General features: G+C 42.3%; 2 protein-coding genes across 2 annotated transcripts in view; one reads left to right on the top strand and one right to left on the bottom strand.

The window, feature by feature from the left end:
• Positions 1 to 6,558, bottom strand: part of GORASP1 (golgi reassembly stacking protein 1) — a 31,478-nt gene extending 24,920 nt beyond the window's left edge. The window contains exon 1 of the mRNA XM_075827340.1: positions 6,339 to 6,558. Within this exon, the coding sequence (XP_075683455.1) occupies positions 6,339 to 6,401 (63 nt within the window). The 5' untranslated portion in view covers positions 6,402 to 6,558. The remainder of the gene's footprint in view (positions 1 to 6,338) is intronic.
• TTC21A (tetratricopeptide repeat domain 21A) overlaps positions 6,318 to 14,696 on the top strand; it is a 40,937-nt gene continuing 32,558 nt past the window's right edge. Inside the window, exons 1-7 of the mRNA XM_075827339.1 lie at positions 6,318 to 6,921; positions 9,039 to 9,168; positions 9,831 to 9,941; positions 10,833 to 10,999; positions 11,943 to 12,059; positions 13,385 to 13,542; positions 13,691 to 13,775. Of these exons, the coding sequence (XP_075683454.1) occupies positions 6,895 to 6,921; positions 9,039 to 9,168; positions 9,831 to 9,941; positions 10,833 to 10,999; positions 11,943 to 12,059; positions 13,385 to 13,542; positions 13,691 to 13,775 (795 nt within the window). The 5' untranslated portion in view covers positions 6,318 to 6,894. The remainder of the gene's footprint in view (positions 6,922 to 9,038; positions 9,169 to 9,830; positions 9,942 to 10,832; positions 11,000 to 11,942; positions 12,060 to 13,384; positions 13,543 to 13,690; positions 13,776 to 14,696) is intronic.

The raw sequence follows: 14,696 nt of genomic DNA, 5'->3' as shown, positions 1-14,696 counted from the left end.
TGTGATTGGCTGCAGCCTGTGCTTGGCCTGTGATTGGCTGGAGCTGTCACTTGAACTGAAGTGTCATCCCGGGAGGTCGGACTGCAGGAAGGAGACAGGAGTAATCGGTAAGTTAGAACTTCGGGTTTTTTTTACAGGTTAATGTATTTTGGGATCGCAAGTCACTGTCCATGGTGCTGAAACAGTTTAACTCTTTCAGCACCATGGACAGTGACTATCTCCTGACGTCGCGTACCGATAATTTTTTTGCCGGGATCGGCCAAAACGAGTTTGGCCGAACCCGGTGAAGTTCGGTACGCAAAGACACTCCGTTTGGATGTTCGGAAACAGAAAAGCACGTGGTGCTTTTCGGTTTTCATTCATCCTTTTCACTGCTGTTGCGCGAATCACGCTCGTCCCACGGAAGTGCTTCCGTGTGGTGCGCGTGATTTTCACGCACCCATTGACTTCAATGGGTGCGTGATGCGCGAAATACGCAGAGTTATTGAACCTGTCGCGCATTTTGCGCAGCAGACAAACGCTGCGCAAAAAGCACGGACTGTCTGTACTGCCCCATAGACTTGTATTGGTCCATGCGTGCCGCGTGAAAACCACGCGGCCCGCACGGACCGAATACACGCTCGTGTGAATCCCCCCTAAGGCCTTATTCACACGACCGTATATAATGTCCGGGTGCTTTCCGTTTAAACAACTCACCCATGCAATTTAATGGGGCTATTCAAACAGCATGCGGCTGTTGCATGAAACCAACAGAATGTCCTATTCTGGTATATTTTTGTGGATCGGACTCACCCATTGAAGTCTATGGGTGCGTGAAAAACACTGCAGCACACGGACGCCATCTGTGTGCTGTCCGTTTTTCATGCATCAGTTGCTGGAGAAAAAGAAAAGTAAAACCGGGAAGTGCTTACAGTGGAGAAACACGGACGAGAGAAAAACGGATGAAACACAGACGAGAGAAGAACGCATGACTCCGAGAAACCACACTGACGCAACACGGATACAAAAACAGACCGCTTTTTGAAGACGCAATTCGGACACGTTTATGTAAATAATACCCAAGGGGCTCCACAGCGACAGTGTCGCCCACGAGTCCGGATAAAGTCACCAGATGTTGTGACCACGCCGCAACCTTAATGTTTCCCTGTGGGTTTAGAAAAAATCTAGTAGCTGTCGATCCTCAAGTAATTTCAATCGTGTGAACACGGTCACATCAAATTCAATGCAACTCAATAGTACAAGAAAGCGGACGTCTTACTGACCCAGGGTGTAAGAACGCGGAGACTGCTACTTGCCGCAGCGATAAAAGGCATAAAGGGGTTTTCTGACTAAAAATGGTTTCCTATGGTCATAAGATACTGAGAAAATAAATTGTAACATACGGTCAGATTCTATGTTGTTCCCGTGTCCCTTTGCCGCTTCTGGTCAGCAATGTTTTTTTTTTTTAATTCAACTGTTTTTATTGAAAGGGTTTTTTAGTTACCATGAAAAGAGAAAAACAAATCAAAAATGAAAAGGAAGCAAGTAATGCGCTGCAGTAATAACGATGAACAAGGTAGGTAGAGAATCACATCAATCTAATACTGCCAGTATCACATCAATGTAAGTTAAAGGGATATCCACAGGATACGCCATAACTGTCAGATAGATGTGGGTCCCATCTCTGGGATCCGCAGCTATCTCTAGAATGGGGCCCCCTAAACTCCGTTCTACCCTGCTCAGCTCCTCTGCCTCCCGGCCACTTCTGGTTAGGTGGTCGGGAGTAAGGGTATGTTCACACCTACACCCACAGTTTTTGTTTTTTTTTGCAGGCAGAAAATTCTGCCTCAAAATTCAGTTTGAAATTTTGAGGCAGATTTTGATCTACCTGCACGCCATTTGCCGCGTTTTTCACCCACGGCCATTGAATGAAATACGCTTTCTCTACCTCCCATTGATTTCAATGGGAGGTCAGAAACGTAAATGCCCGAAGATAGGGCATGTCGCTTCTTTTTCCTGCAAGACGATTTTTCCGCTCGAAGGGAAAAAACGCTGCCGCTTTTGGGACTTTTTTTGGCACGTTTTCCGACACGGTTTCCGCGTCAAAAAACTTACGGAAACAGCCGGGTGTTCGCTGAGCTACGCTGTTTCCGTAACTTCCATAGAAGTACATGGAAGTTGATGAATCAGCGTAGCACGGCGAGCTACGCTGTTTCCGGAACACAGTAGCAACAGAAACAGCGTAGCTCGTTGTGCTCCGCTGTTTCCGTAACTCCCGACCATATATCCAGGATGTGGCCGGGAGTCGAGTAAGCTAGAACGAGTTTAGGGGGCCCCGTTCTAGAGATAGGTGCGGGTCCCAGAGGTGGGACCCGCATCTATCAGACATTTATGTCATATCAACAGGATATGCCATAAATGTCCAAGATGGGAAAACCCCTTTAAGCAGATCTACGGCATATAAATAGTAATAATAAACCAGATAGAGAGCATCAATTCATTGCTTTTGTGATGAGCAGTATGATGAAAAACACAGAAGACACACGCAACGCGACACGGAATACAATAGGGACAAAGGGGAGGGATTGCAGGGTATCCTGACCTTTCATTCTAGTCAAAAAAGGTTGGGAGGGCAAATGTCACTTTCTACAAATGACATGTAATAGAAAATACATCCCACGAGTGCCAAATTTTCGAGAAATCCTCTAGGCGATCAAAAATCACCGCAGTAAGATGTTCTAGACATCTAATATCTTTAATCCTGGAATATAAGTCAGTGGGCACGGGAGGAGCAGGTTGTTTCCAGCAGAGAGCTATGAGACATTTGGCCGATGTCAAAATGTGCGAAAGAAGTGCTAGGGAAGGCTTCCCTACTGGGACGGGCTGGACATTCAACAGGTACAATAAAGGATCCAACAGGACGTCTAATTGAAGTGTATCGAATATGAGTCGTTTAACTTCATCCCAGAATGATCCTATTCTTGGAGATTCCCAAAAAATTGGAAACAAAGACCCCCTAGCATTTTGACATCTTCATCAAGTAGCAGGGATCATTGGGTTCAGGTGGTGGAGGATTTCAGGTGTATGGTACAAGTGCATCATCACTTTATATAGGTTCAACCTATAAATTGTGAGTACCGAGGTTTTGGCAGCTCTCCTCCAAATAGTTTGCCATGTGGCAGCTGAAATCCTTCTCCCCAAATACCGCTCCATATAAGGGGAAGTTCACACAGAGGTTTTTTTACACGTATTTTGACAGGGAAACCGCGCCAAAAAAGCCTCCCATTGATTTCAATGGGAGGTGGAAGCGTTTTTTTTCCTGCGACCGGTGAAAACCGCTCGCGGGAAAAAGAAGCGACATGCCCTATCTTCAGGCATTTACGTCTGACCTCCCATTGACATCAGTGGGAGGCAGAGAAAGCGTTTTTTGCCCGCGGCGCTCAATGGCTGCAGGCAAAAAGACGTAGTGAAAAACGCGGCAAACGGCGTGCAGGTAGGTCAATATCCGGAATTTTGAGGCAGATTTTTCTGCCTGCAAAAAACTCAGTGTCTTAGCAATTGGTCAGGAGTTGGATTAAGCAGAATGTTATAGATAGCAAAAATAAGGCCTTTAGTAGAGGTGCCCTGCCGGCATAAGTGTTCAAAGCCTAGTGGGATGGGCACTGGGTAACCACGGGAGAGAGAATTGTTGTAGTGCATTAGGAGTATGTAGTGGAATTTATCCTGTATGGGCAGGGAGAATTTGTCTTGTAGCCAATCAAAAGGATGTATTTTCCTGGTGGTGAGATCGACTAAGTCCGCAAAGTTAAACAGTCCTTTGTTAAACCAAGGTCTGGACATTTGCGCCATCTGGCCATGAGGAAAGTGCAGCTGAAACAGGAAAGATATCAAGGGGGATTTCCTACAACAGAGGGGAAGTCGCCTAGAACACGTTTTCCACACGTCATGACTGTGCATCATGAGACCTAGTAGGAAATTATTGGGAGGGGAGTATAGGTTGTTCCACAATAAAGAATTTCCATCCATTTAGTGTAAGCAGCTAGTGTGGACCATGCTGGGATACATCGTAGATGCGAGGCCCAATAGTAATAGAGGATATATGGGACTGCAAGGCCCCCCGACACGGTCAGCGAACATGGCCGACTTCAGCAATGTTTTTGAATGTTCATTTTTGTCAATGTCCCAAGCTGACAGCTAGGCCTTATGCACAGAGCCAGAATACGATGACCATACAATTCTATGGGGCCATACTGTAAGTTCATATGAAGTGTTTTTTTCTCTCAGATGATTCAAATAAAACATTTTTTTTTTTATAAAATACAGCGTTTTTTCTGGAATTTTTCTTTTTAGGCTTCTCTGTAGAACATCAAAAGACGCCAGGAAAAGCCTATGTACAAATGGACACTAAATTTAAAAAAAAACATAAAAACTGCTTGAAATGCACAATATGCGTATTATGTGCGGATTTGCACACTATATATTACATGTGGATACAGTACCAGCAAAGTAAACGAGATCTCAAATAATCTCATCTCTGCGTGGCGGAATTTTTCTGCGCGTAAATTGACCTGTCATGTGGTTTAAAAACTGCAGCATGTCGGAAACCTAGCGGAACGGAGGCGAACGGAATCCAACTGCAACAGTGGTAATTCAAACAAAAGTGATGCTTTCCGGTCATCTCTTCCTCTGACGGAAGAGGCCTAAACGGTAGACAAGGCTAGTGTGAAACTAGCCTTAAAATAGCATCTGATAAGTTTATTTAAAAAAAAAAAAAGGCACCAAAATCCACAGCATAAAATCCTCACCTAAAAACCAAAATATGAAGTGCAGATTTTACCTGCGGAATTACCTGCGTTTAACTGCAGTTTTTCCACATGAATCCTGCAACAGGTAGCTTTAAAATGCTGCGGAAAAAAGCGTAAGAGAAGGGGAGTATTTGTACGGCGGGGAGATCTACAAGAGACAGTTTCCCTGCAGGAGGGCTTCTTCACATTAAAAACCTAAAAGTTCACACGTCGCGGTCAAAGCGAGTTTTTTTTAACCAGGAACCTGGTTTCCAGGACTTTAGTATTGATGGCCTATTCTAAGGATAGGCTATAAATATTTGAATGGGTCCAGTAAATCTCCTTAAAATTCGTTGCGTAAAACTCACATGTCATGTCCTTTCTTTGTGCGCTGTTCACGAATCACGCACCCATTGAAGTCAATGGGTGCGTGAAAACCACGCATGCCGCACGAAAGCACTTCCGTGCGAACTGCGTGGTTCGCGTAACAGCTGTCAAACTCTGAATGTAAACAGAAAAGCACCATGTGCTTTTCTGTTTACAAACATCCAAACAGAGTGTCATAATGATGGAGGCTGCGAGAAAATCTCGCAGCCGCGCATCACGCACTGATGACACACGCAGCTGTTAAGTGCCTTTTGCGCACGCAAAACGCACACGCTCGTGTGAATCCGGCCTTATTGTATCGATACTACAGAGGCTATAAGTATATGAGAGTTCTCGGTATTCTAGAGTATACTTTATTACTTAGTGGGTTTCCATTCAAGAATTCATATATGTACGTGAGCAACGTTACCAGGATATTTCCTAATTTTTAGTGTGGTTGTTAAAAAAAATTGGATTTTATATCTTTGAAAACAATAATGAGTGCCATGTATTTTTTTTTCCCTTTATAGTACCATAATCTCCTCATGACCAGTGGGGCCCCCAGAAATCCAAAATGTTTGGCTTATGCTGCATGCAATATTTTTTCCCTATAGGATCACATTAGAATTGAATGAGATATTATGTGAATGAAATTTTATCCGAGATCCCAAGATCATTTTTTTTTTTATGACATTCAGAACGAAGGCTCCACCCTAAATGTAAAAAGGATTCAAAGAAAACGTGCATGCCGCTTTCTGCAACGCTGTATCGCATACAATTGCGATGTATTTGTCACTTACGATTTTCCTGTGCGATCTCATAATCACATCATAACATTGCGTGAGAAAAGTCGCCCCAGAGGTGAGGTCTACGATTCTCCACTGGATTTCCATTTCCCTTATACTTCTTAGCAAGACACTGACACAGAGTAACAACATGATGACAAGTCTGTGCTGATAAGGAGCATTCCCTTATTAGGAAAGCTGAGAACGATCTCATGTATAACATTATATTAGGAAATAGCTATAAACATGAACCTCCATACAACTCCCAGCATGGCTGGAATCAGAAGCTAGGGGTTGTAGTCCCACCACAGACAGAAAACCCTACGTCACCTACCTATAGCACGTTACTTCCCGGTACAGACAGACATATCCAGGGGGGATTCTCCTAGTGACAGAAGTAACGCAGCACATAACAAGAACTCACCCCGTGGACGTGGTAACCCTCATTGCCTCCATCCGCAGGCTCCGAGCTCAGAGATAGCCCCATGTCGGGGAAAGGACTGTGACTGCCGGGACAAGTGGATAAGCGAAGCCGGGGACACGCACAACACTACACGATCGCCAGGCCTAGCAATCCAGCGCCAATGTCAGCCTGTACGGATCAGGGTGGAGAGAATCCGGAATCGACTGGAATGCCTGGCGGGTAGTGACGCCGCATGACAACAGCGGAAGAGAACTGGTAACCAGGGACGCGCACACCGGGAGATCTCACTGGAAGTATAGAGCTATTAATGGGGTGGAAGTGGAAGATCTAGTGGGGAATCTTAAGAGATCCTTAATAGTCACGGGGAACGGGGAGAGAGCGGGTGAAGTAGTAATCCCACTATGGAAGTCATATACAGGCAATATCATCTGTATTTGTGACAGCCTGGGATCAGACACCTGGGTCCAGCAGAGATCTGGAGGAAGGGCCATCTTATCCTAATCTTATCCAAGACACAACCGTCACAGGAGGAGGTCAGCGCAGACACCACAGCAGAATGGCGGATACAGATCCTCAGGTCATGGTGAGATCAGCACTGCATCAGTATATATTATACATTTATATTATTCAATATGATCCAGTGAGATCGCTGAACATGCAAGAAACAATGGTGCACATAGCGTTTATGTGTATTACTCACCTGGATGTTTCACTTGATTCAATGCTATAAATGTAGGTTATTTTAGAAACAATGAGAAGGTTTATCATGGGCAGGAATCAGTTCCCACACGGTGACAAGCATTCTCGTCATAGTGATCGCAAGGGCATTTCTACTGTGGCTGCATGATCATGAGCGAGACATTGCCTGTAAGGGCGCAGTCAGACGCGGCAGATTTTGTTGCAGAAATTTCTGCAACTGAAAATCAGTTCCATTTATCTGATTGGAGCGGTCAGAAATCCATGCACTTGCTGCAGACACCACCCATTCTGATAAATGGAACTTACATTCAGTCTAAGAAATTTCTGCAACAAAATCTGCCAAGTGTGACCCTAAGGGTATGTGCACACACACTAATTACGTCCGTAATTGACGGACGTATTTCGGCCGCAAGTAGTGGACCGAACACACTGCAGGGAGCCGGGCTCCTAGCATCATACTTATGTACGATGCTAGGAGTCCCTGCCTCTCCGTGGAACTACTGTCCTGTACTGAAAACATGATTACAGTATGGGACAGTTGTCCTGCAGAGAGGCATGGACTCCTAGCATCGTATATAACTATGATGCTAGGAGCCCGGCTCCCTGCACTGTGTTCGGTCCGGGACTTGCGGCCGAAATACGTCCGTCAATTACGGACGTAATTAGTGTGTGTGCACATACCCTAATACTACAATATTTAAGTCCTTGGATGGCACAGAAGCAAAGATCCCGATTGGTACCCATACCACAAATGGACACAGCTCAGGGTCCATTAAAAGAGCCCAGAGTTTTCCCACTATATTGCATGTTGTTAGAGCATACTTAGCTATGCCTATTAGCACACTGGCATATATAGATAGATAGATAGATAGATAGATAGATAGATAGATAGATAATGATTATATAGGACACACCCCTTTTTGCATACCACACCCCCTATTTGCATGCTACGCTATTGAATTAATATTGATGAATTGAATCATAAAGTATATTAGAACATTGTAACCTTTCATCTATACAGCGATCAAGCTTTACTTACATAAAACTGGAAAACCCCTTTGGCCATGTTTATGTGCCACTATAGAATCTGCTTACATTCTGCCGGCAAGGCATGTAAATACCTGTATTTTATACCCCATTCACACACTCAGCAAAATATCTGCATGGAATAACGAACACTCTGCAGATTTTAAAATACAAAGCATTTTTTATTATTGCTACAGATACTGAAGTGCCGCGGATTATCTCCATTGAATTACATTAGGGCTAATCCGCAGGCAAATCCACAACAAAAATCTGAGCTGTTGTTGCAGGAAATCCACGCTGTGTGAATATATCCCTATAGTGTCCAAGATCAGATTGGGAAAGAGTACACTTCCTCTTACATGGTCCGTCTTGTGCCGTATTAACGAGCGCCGATCAACGAGACAGCTCCTTGATTGGCGCTCGTCTGCTCCTGTCAAGGAGCTATGTATGCGGATGAGCGCTCGTTACTCCAATCGCTTGTCGCCATACATTATTATCACGTCGGCAGCACGTCTCACTGGTTACACAGGGAGATGTGCTGCCGACAACGATAATATTTTTCATTTTTTAAAACGATACGATCAGCAGATGAACGGGTATTTGCTCCTTCATCTGCTGTTCGCTGTCCTGTTTACACAGGGCAATTATCGGCAACGAGCGTTCTATGAAGGGCCTTAACTTCCGAGCTGATAAAGACGCAATATTAAGCAGGACACACACATGCCATAACTGTTGGGTGAATATTTCTTAGAGCCAAATCCTCTATAAACATACAAATCCAATGTGGCTGAAAGTGCATGTTTTATTATTAGGGGGAGATCGCCGGCTGCCAGGTATAATAGTATCAGACAGATTAAATACAGCAGGAGATGTCAGGCGAACATCAGCCGGTCTCCATAGACATTCGCTTATCCGTGGATTCTGACCAAATTGTCAAGTGAATGTAATGTCTCTGAATTTCCTTTTCTTTTCCAGGCTTCCATTATTTTCTACTGTAATGATAAATACTACCGCCAGATGCAACATATTACCAGAGAAGGCCTGCAGAAGTATCACAATGACCCAGTGCTTCTGTTTTTCAAGGCTTATGGTATCCTCATGGAAGGTAATTTTAAAAGCTGAAATATTTATTACATTTCCAATTCCTCTTCATGTTAGGCAAAATTATTTCTTATATTTTTTAATTTGTATTTTTTATGAATGAGCACAAGACTTAAGGACTCTGTGTAGTTTTAATTTGATTGGTCTGATACAGTCCTTGAGCAGAGATCTCAGGAACTTCATCTGTACGGAGATGTGTATGTGTAAAAAACACAAACATGGACTCTACAGACGTCCATGTGTGAGTGTAGCAATGCTGTACAGCTCCCATTCATTCTAATCGACACGCTACAGCAAGTGATGGCGTATTACTATGGCATTACAGCCTCAACCCCCAACGATCCATAGAATGAAGGGGCCACAATGCCAGTCACTGATGTTTCCTGCACAGCGACGCTCCCATCCACCCGCTGTGCAGGAGACAACAATATAGCCCCATGTACTTGAATGGAGCTGTGTTGCAGTTCTCTGCAGAGCGGGTGGCCAGGAGTGCCAATGTGCAGGAAAAATGCCAAAGGTACATTTCAGAAGGGGACCTTGGCTTATTTCGCTTTTTTGCACAAACAAGAGGTAAAGAAGTTATGATTGTTGCGCTAGTTACTGTATATATTTGGTAGGCCTGTTAAAGGGATCGCATGTATAAGTATATTTTTTTTATGGTAACAGATCATGGGCAGGAAGCAATGCGAGAGCTGGAGTCTCTCAAGGATGTCCCTGAAGTCTCAATATGCGCCATCATGTTGCTTATGTATGCACACAAGAAAAGTGAGGTCATTGGTAAGTGTATAAATAAGGCCTCGTTCACATCTGCATCAGGATTTTGCATTGTTCTGCTTCCGACGACCACACACGACCGAACCCATTGATTTTAATGGGTTCCCTCGGGTTTCCATCATAGTGTCTGTCATTTTACCAAACAATAGTGCTGCATGCTGCGCTATTTTGTCTGGCAAAAAAACAACGTAATCTGCAACGATGGCTCCTGACGAAGCCTACGACATAGATGTGAGCCTAGATACACTGAGGCCTTAGACCTCATGCACATGACTGTGTCCTGCATCTGTATCACACAAATCCCAAATATAGCTACCAAACTAATGTACGTGCCCATGCTGTGCCGTCAATTTTTCACAGAGACACGCAGAGGACAAGGCACACAGAAATGATGGCACCCTCCAATGCGGAGGTACCGCACAGCAATACGGGTTCATACTAAAGGTCCATATTGCAGTCCGTGTACTGCTGCATCCCTACATGCGCCGTGTGCATAAGGCCAACCATATATAAAGCTTATTTACTGTATAATGGAAAGTTCTGTAACTTTTTAACATCCTTTTTGGTTCAATTCATCACCATTTGCAAGATCTCTACTTGCTGTCACTGAATGGAAACATTCTTATATTTATTCAGCGGTGTACGGACTCAAAGACTTTCTATTGAGCCCCTACACCGCTCGCTCAGTGGTCGGACCCCCTCTGATAAAAACTTCTGACATGTCAAAAGTTTTTTTTAAAGTTTAGTTACCCTTTAATATAATATAATACTGCAGATGTATATTTATCTGCTATTTAACATTAACTGATATGATACGGATTCTCTCATAGGTGTCTCACAATTAGTCTTAAACTACCAACATTCAATGTCTTCTGAATTTGATATTCCTTACAGACCGTGATGCTGTCTCTGAGTTAGAGGCAAAATTAAAAGAAACTCGCCGATCAGCTGGACCTAAAGCATTATACTATGCAGGCCTGCTGCTATGGCTGCTCGGAAGAAGTGATAAGGCCCAGGAGTACATCGACAGGATGCTGAAAATGTCCAGTAGGTCTGGTGAGGTAAGTAGTGAAACAATGGCCGGCTGCCATCTTCAGTCTTGATCCAGTTAGGACTAGTTTTCTTTTCTAAAACCTCCACTGCAATCTAAGATATAGATCATACTAGTTGCAGATTTGGGTCCCAGAATACATAGACTTTTTAATGCGTATATATTACAATAATGCATATTTTATAGGTCGTTCATTATAAACCAATGTACAGGGTGGGCCATTTATACGGTGTTGCTATCAGTGTGTGAAGAGTGGGAGAAGAGGGTTGCATTGACAATCCAACACAATGGGCAGCACTTTGAACACATTTTATAAGTGGCCAGAAACTTGTAAATAACTCATGAAAGAATAAAGTAACGTTAAAACCAAGCACACCATTGTTTTTCTTGTGAAATTCTCGATAAGTTTGATGTGTCACATGACCCTCTTCCCATTGAAAAAACTAAAGTTGGATACAAAATGGCCGACTTCAAAATGGCCGCCATGGTCAACACCCAGCTTGAAAAGTTTCCCCCTCCCATATACTAATGTGCCACAAACAGGAAGTTAATATCACCAACCATTCCCATTTTATTTAGGTGTATCCATATAAATGGCCCACCCTGTATAATTCAGGAATACCGCCTCTTTATTTGTCTAGTGAGCAATAAAAACAAAGTGCCTATTGGTAAATGAAATATTACAAAATGATATGATAAGTGTTTGCCCAAGATTCAGACATTTCCCCCAAAGAACATAAACTTGTAAAATATAAAAACATTTTAAATACATTTATTATTAAAATTATCCTCCACCACTAGCGCCCGCCCGATATGTGTATTCACGTGGCCACAGGAGGGGAATTGTCTGAATCTCATACAACCCGACAACGGTTACTGTGTCAAAATTGGAGAATGAGATTTTTCTTTCGCATCATTTTTATTTCTAATATGGCCGATGTGTGTTCTTCCAGGGCTTGGTGTTGAAAGGTTGGCTGAATTTAACTCCTGAGGCGTCTAATGCAAAGTGTCTTAAATATTTTGATGAGGGGACTCAGGGCAATAAGGATTTATTTGGAATTGCTGGAAAGGTATGTATTAATTTTATGATCTGTCGTATAAAACGGACCTGATTATTACGTTAGTATAAAATATATGCTAAACACCTAAGACTTATCCTGCCCAGTACAAGTCTCCATAAGATTCAATGGGGCAGATTTACCATTATCTTTATGCCAGTTTTCCAAATCTAGGGCACAATGCACAGGGGATACCAGTAGTATTATAGTATTAATAACCCCCCCCCCCCCCACTGTCTTGCTATATGTTCAACACTTTGTTAGAACAATTTTTAGATGCCCATTCCCAAACATTGTATTACGTGTGGCCACCCTACCTACTAATAATCTAATAGTATCTGCCACTCAATGATATATATGTATATTTTTGTTTGTTAAAGCAATAAAAAATTGAGGTACTGTACATGTTGAAAAGGTTGTCTCATCAAGCCTACCCCTTCTTAAAAAGAAGTCAGGCCCAGCTTCCCTAACACCTGGCGATCAGCTGGTATCGCCGGGGGAAGTCAGGACAATGTAGAATAACATGGCGGCTATTCAAAAGAATGACTTTCCATGTAATGCATGGACGTGCCTATTCCACAAAAGCACCAAATAGGACATTTGGACAGGGGTTTTCGTGGTGATAATCCCTTTAAAGTACATTTTAAAAATAACTTTCCACTATGATAGACCGATTAAAATAAGGACATCAGTTTGGTACCCTAATATAGTTATACTGGTAGGAAGAATAGAGGGATAGTGACTTTGGTTTTCTTTGTTGTGACGGCCATTTTTTGTAAAAGTGACAACAGAAACTGCAGCCATATTGGTTATGGCCTTTAAATTTGCTTCCCTGAAAGTGATTGTGAATTGGTAATATGTCAGTCAGTTCAAGCAATAACACCGAGAAAATTTACCAAGAAGCTAATTCAAACATGAAAACCAATATGGCTGCACTTCTTGTTGTCATTATTGTCTAAATTACCTCAGCAACAAAAAGGATAAATGCAAATATCTCTGTAATAAACCATATTCACAAACTTTGGCTGCTGCTCTAACTTATGATCTACTCATATATGGCCATTGTTCTGTTTGGGTGGAATTTTTTTTTTAAGCAGTTTATGTTTGTACCTGTAGTGAAAGCTGCCATCTTTCCGTCTGATCTACTGTAGTATGAATGAAACTGCATCGCCCCGCTTAATGCCTCAGTCATATGTACAAGTGAATCCCAGTGATCTTAATGAATTAACAAATGTACACTTTAGATTATGATTGAAAGAAGTCGCCATATTCTTTCAGTTTTGTGTATGATATTGCGACTTTGTCTCATTTAGTCACAATTGTGCTTGTCTTTGCAGGCAGAATGTCTGATGCTGCAAAATAATTATTCGGGAGCATTGGATGTGATCAACCAAACAATTGTTAGTTTTCCTAAATTCCCAGCAGCGCTCACTTTAAAGATGAAATATGTTCTAGCCATGCAGGATTGGGATCAAAGCCTGGAAATAGCACAGCGGTAAGAGCAAACATCAGTTTTTACTAGTGATGAACATGAAAAATAAGACCTATTAATATCACTGACAGGTCAAGCCAAATTTTTGGTGTTCTTGAAATTGTGTCTAGTTAGTCATTTTTTTTTTCCATTTCATTATTTATTGTTGTAGACTATTAACAATACAGAGGAATAACATTGATGCTCTTCAGATGCTGGCCATTCATTGTCTCACAAGAGAAGGAAATGTACCCAAGGTTCGTTTTATCCATTGCTTTCTTCAAATATCACTAAAAAGGATTGTCGATTTTGTTTTTAGTAACTCCACCCAAACCAAAAAATCCATTAACATATGTCCTTCCCCTCAAAGTCTAATATATTACGCTATTGGAAAGATTAAATCAGGTTTAATAATGGGTCACCTGAATATGTCTCACTCATTTTCACATTACGCCAACCGCGCATTCACAAGTGGCGCAGAGAGTCGTCTTCTTAAACCGCACTCCATGTCACGAGTGTCTATAAAAAACGGCAGGGTCTACAGAACTTTTTTAGGGGCTTGTTTTGTTGCTATAGATAACACCACTTACTTTCCGTTCCACTAATACGTAATATTGAGTTGGAGAGTAAGTACATTGTGTATTCTTAAATATCGATTGATTTGAGATTAGGGTAATAAATCAATTGTGTGATTTTGGCTCCTATTTCGTGTATTCTACATTTTTTGCTCTTTGGGGATCCCACCACAGTATTTACTAGTGTGGGCCCAGGACAAAGATAAGTCATGCTATACCGTGACTAAATTACTGTTTTTTTCTTGGCCTGATGAAGATGCCCATTCGGTGTTGAAACGCGTAGCCTCCACTTTAAAACCCTTAATTATCGTTACTCTTATGATCTCTTTTTGATGGTAGTAGCGCTGCACGATGGTTCTTTTTTTTCAAACAATTGACCTCCTAAATTACTGGAAGACTGGCTATTATAGGAAGGAATATCTCTAGTCCTCATCCCTAACCAGAGGTTAAAGTTGCTATATATTAGCTCACATGATTTTTAGGGTTGGACTGATGTTTTCTGCAGTTAAGTGGATTTCCTCCCACAACATAAAATGATAGGTTCTATGGACTATGGTCTATGTTGTCTTTATGATACACCCCATTTATTACATAGACGTTCTA

The sequence above is a fragment of the Rhinoderma darwinii genome, chromosome 5, assembly GCF_050947455.1.
Source record: "Rhinoderma darwinii isolate aRhiDar2 chromosome 5, aRhiDar2.hap1, whole genome shotgun sequence".
Lineage (NCBI taxonomy): Eukaryota > Metazoa > Chordata > Amphibia > Anura > Rhinodermatidae > Rhinoderma > Rhinoderma darwinii.
The sequence above is the reverse complement of the archived record's forward strand: the minus strand, read 5'-3'. Positions and strand labels throughout refer to the sequence as shown.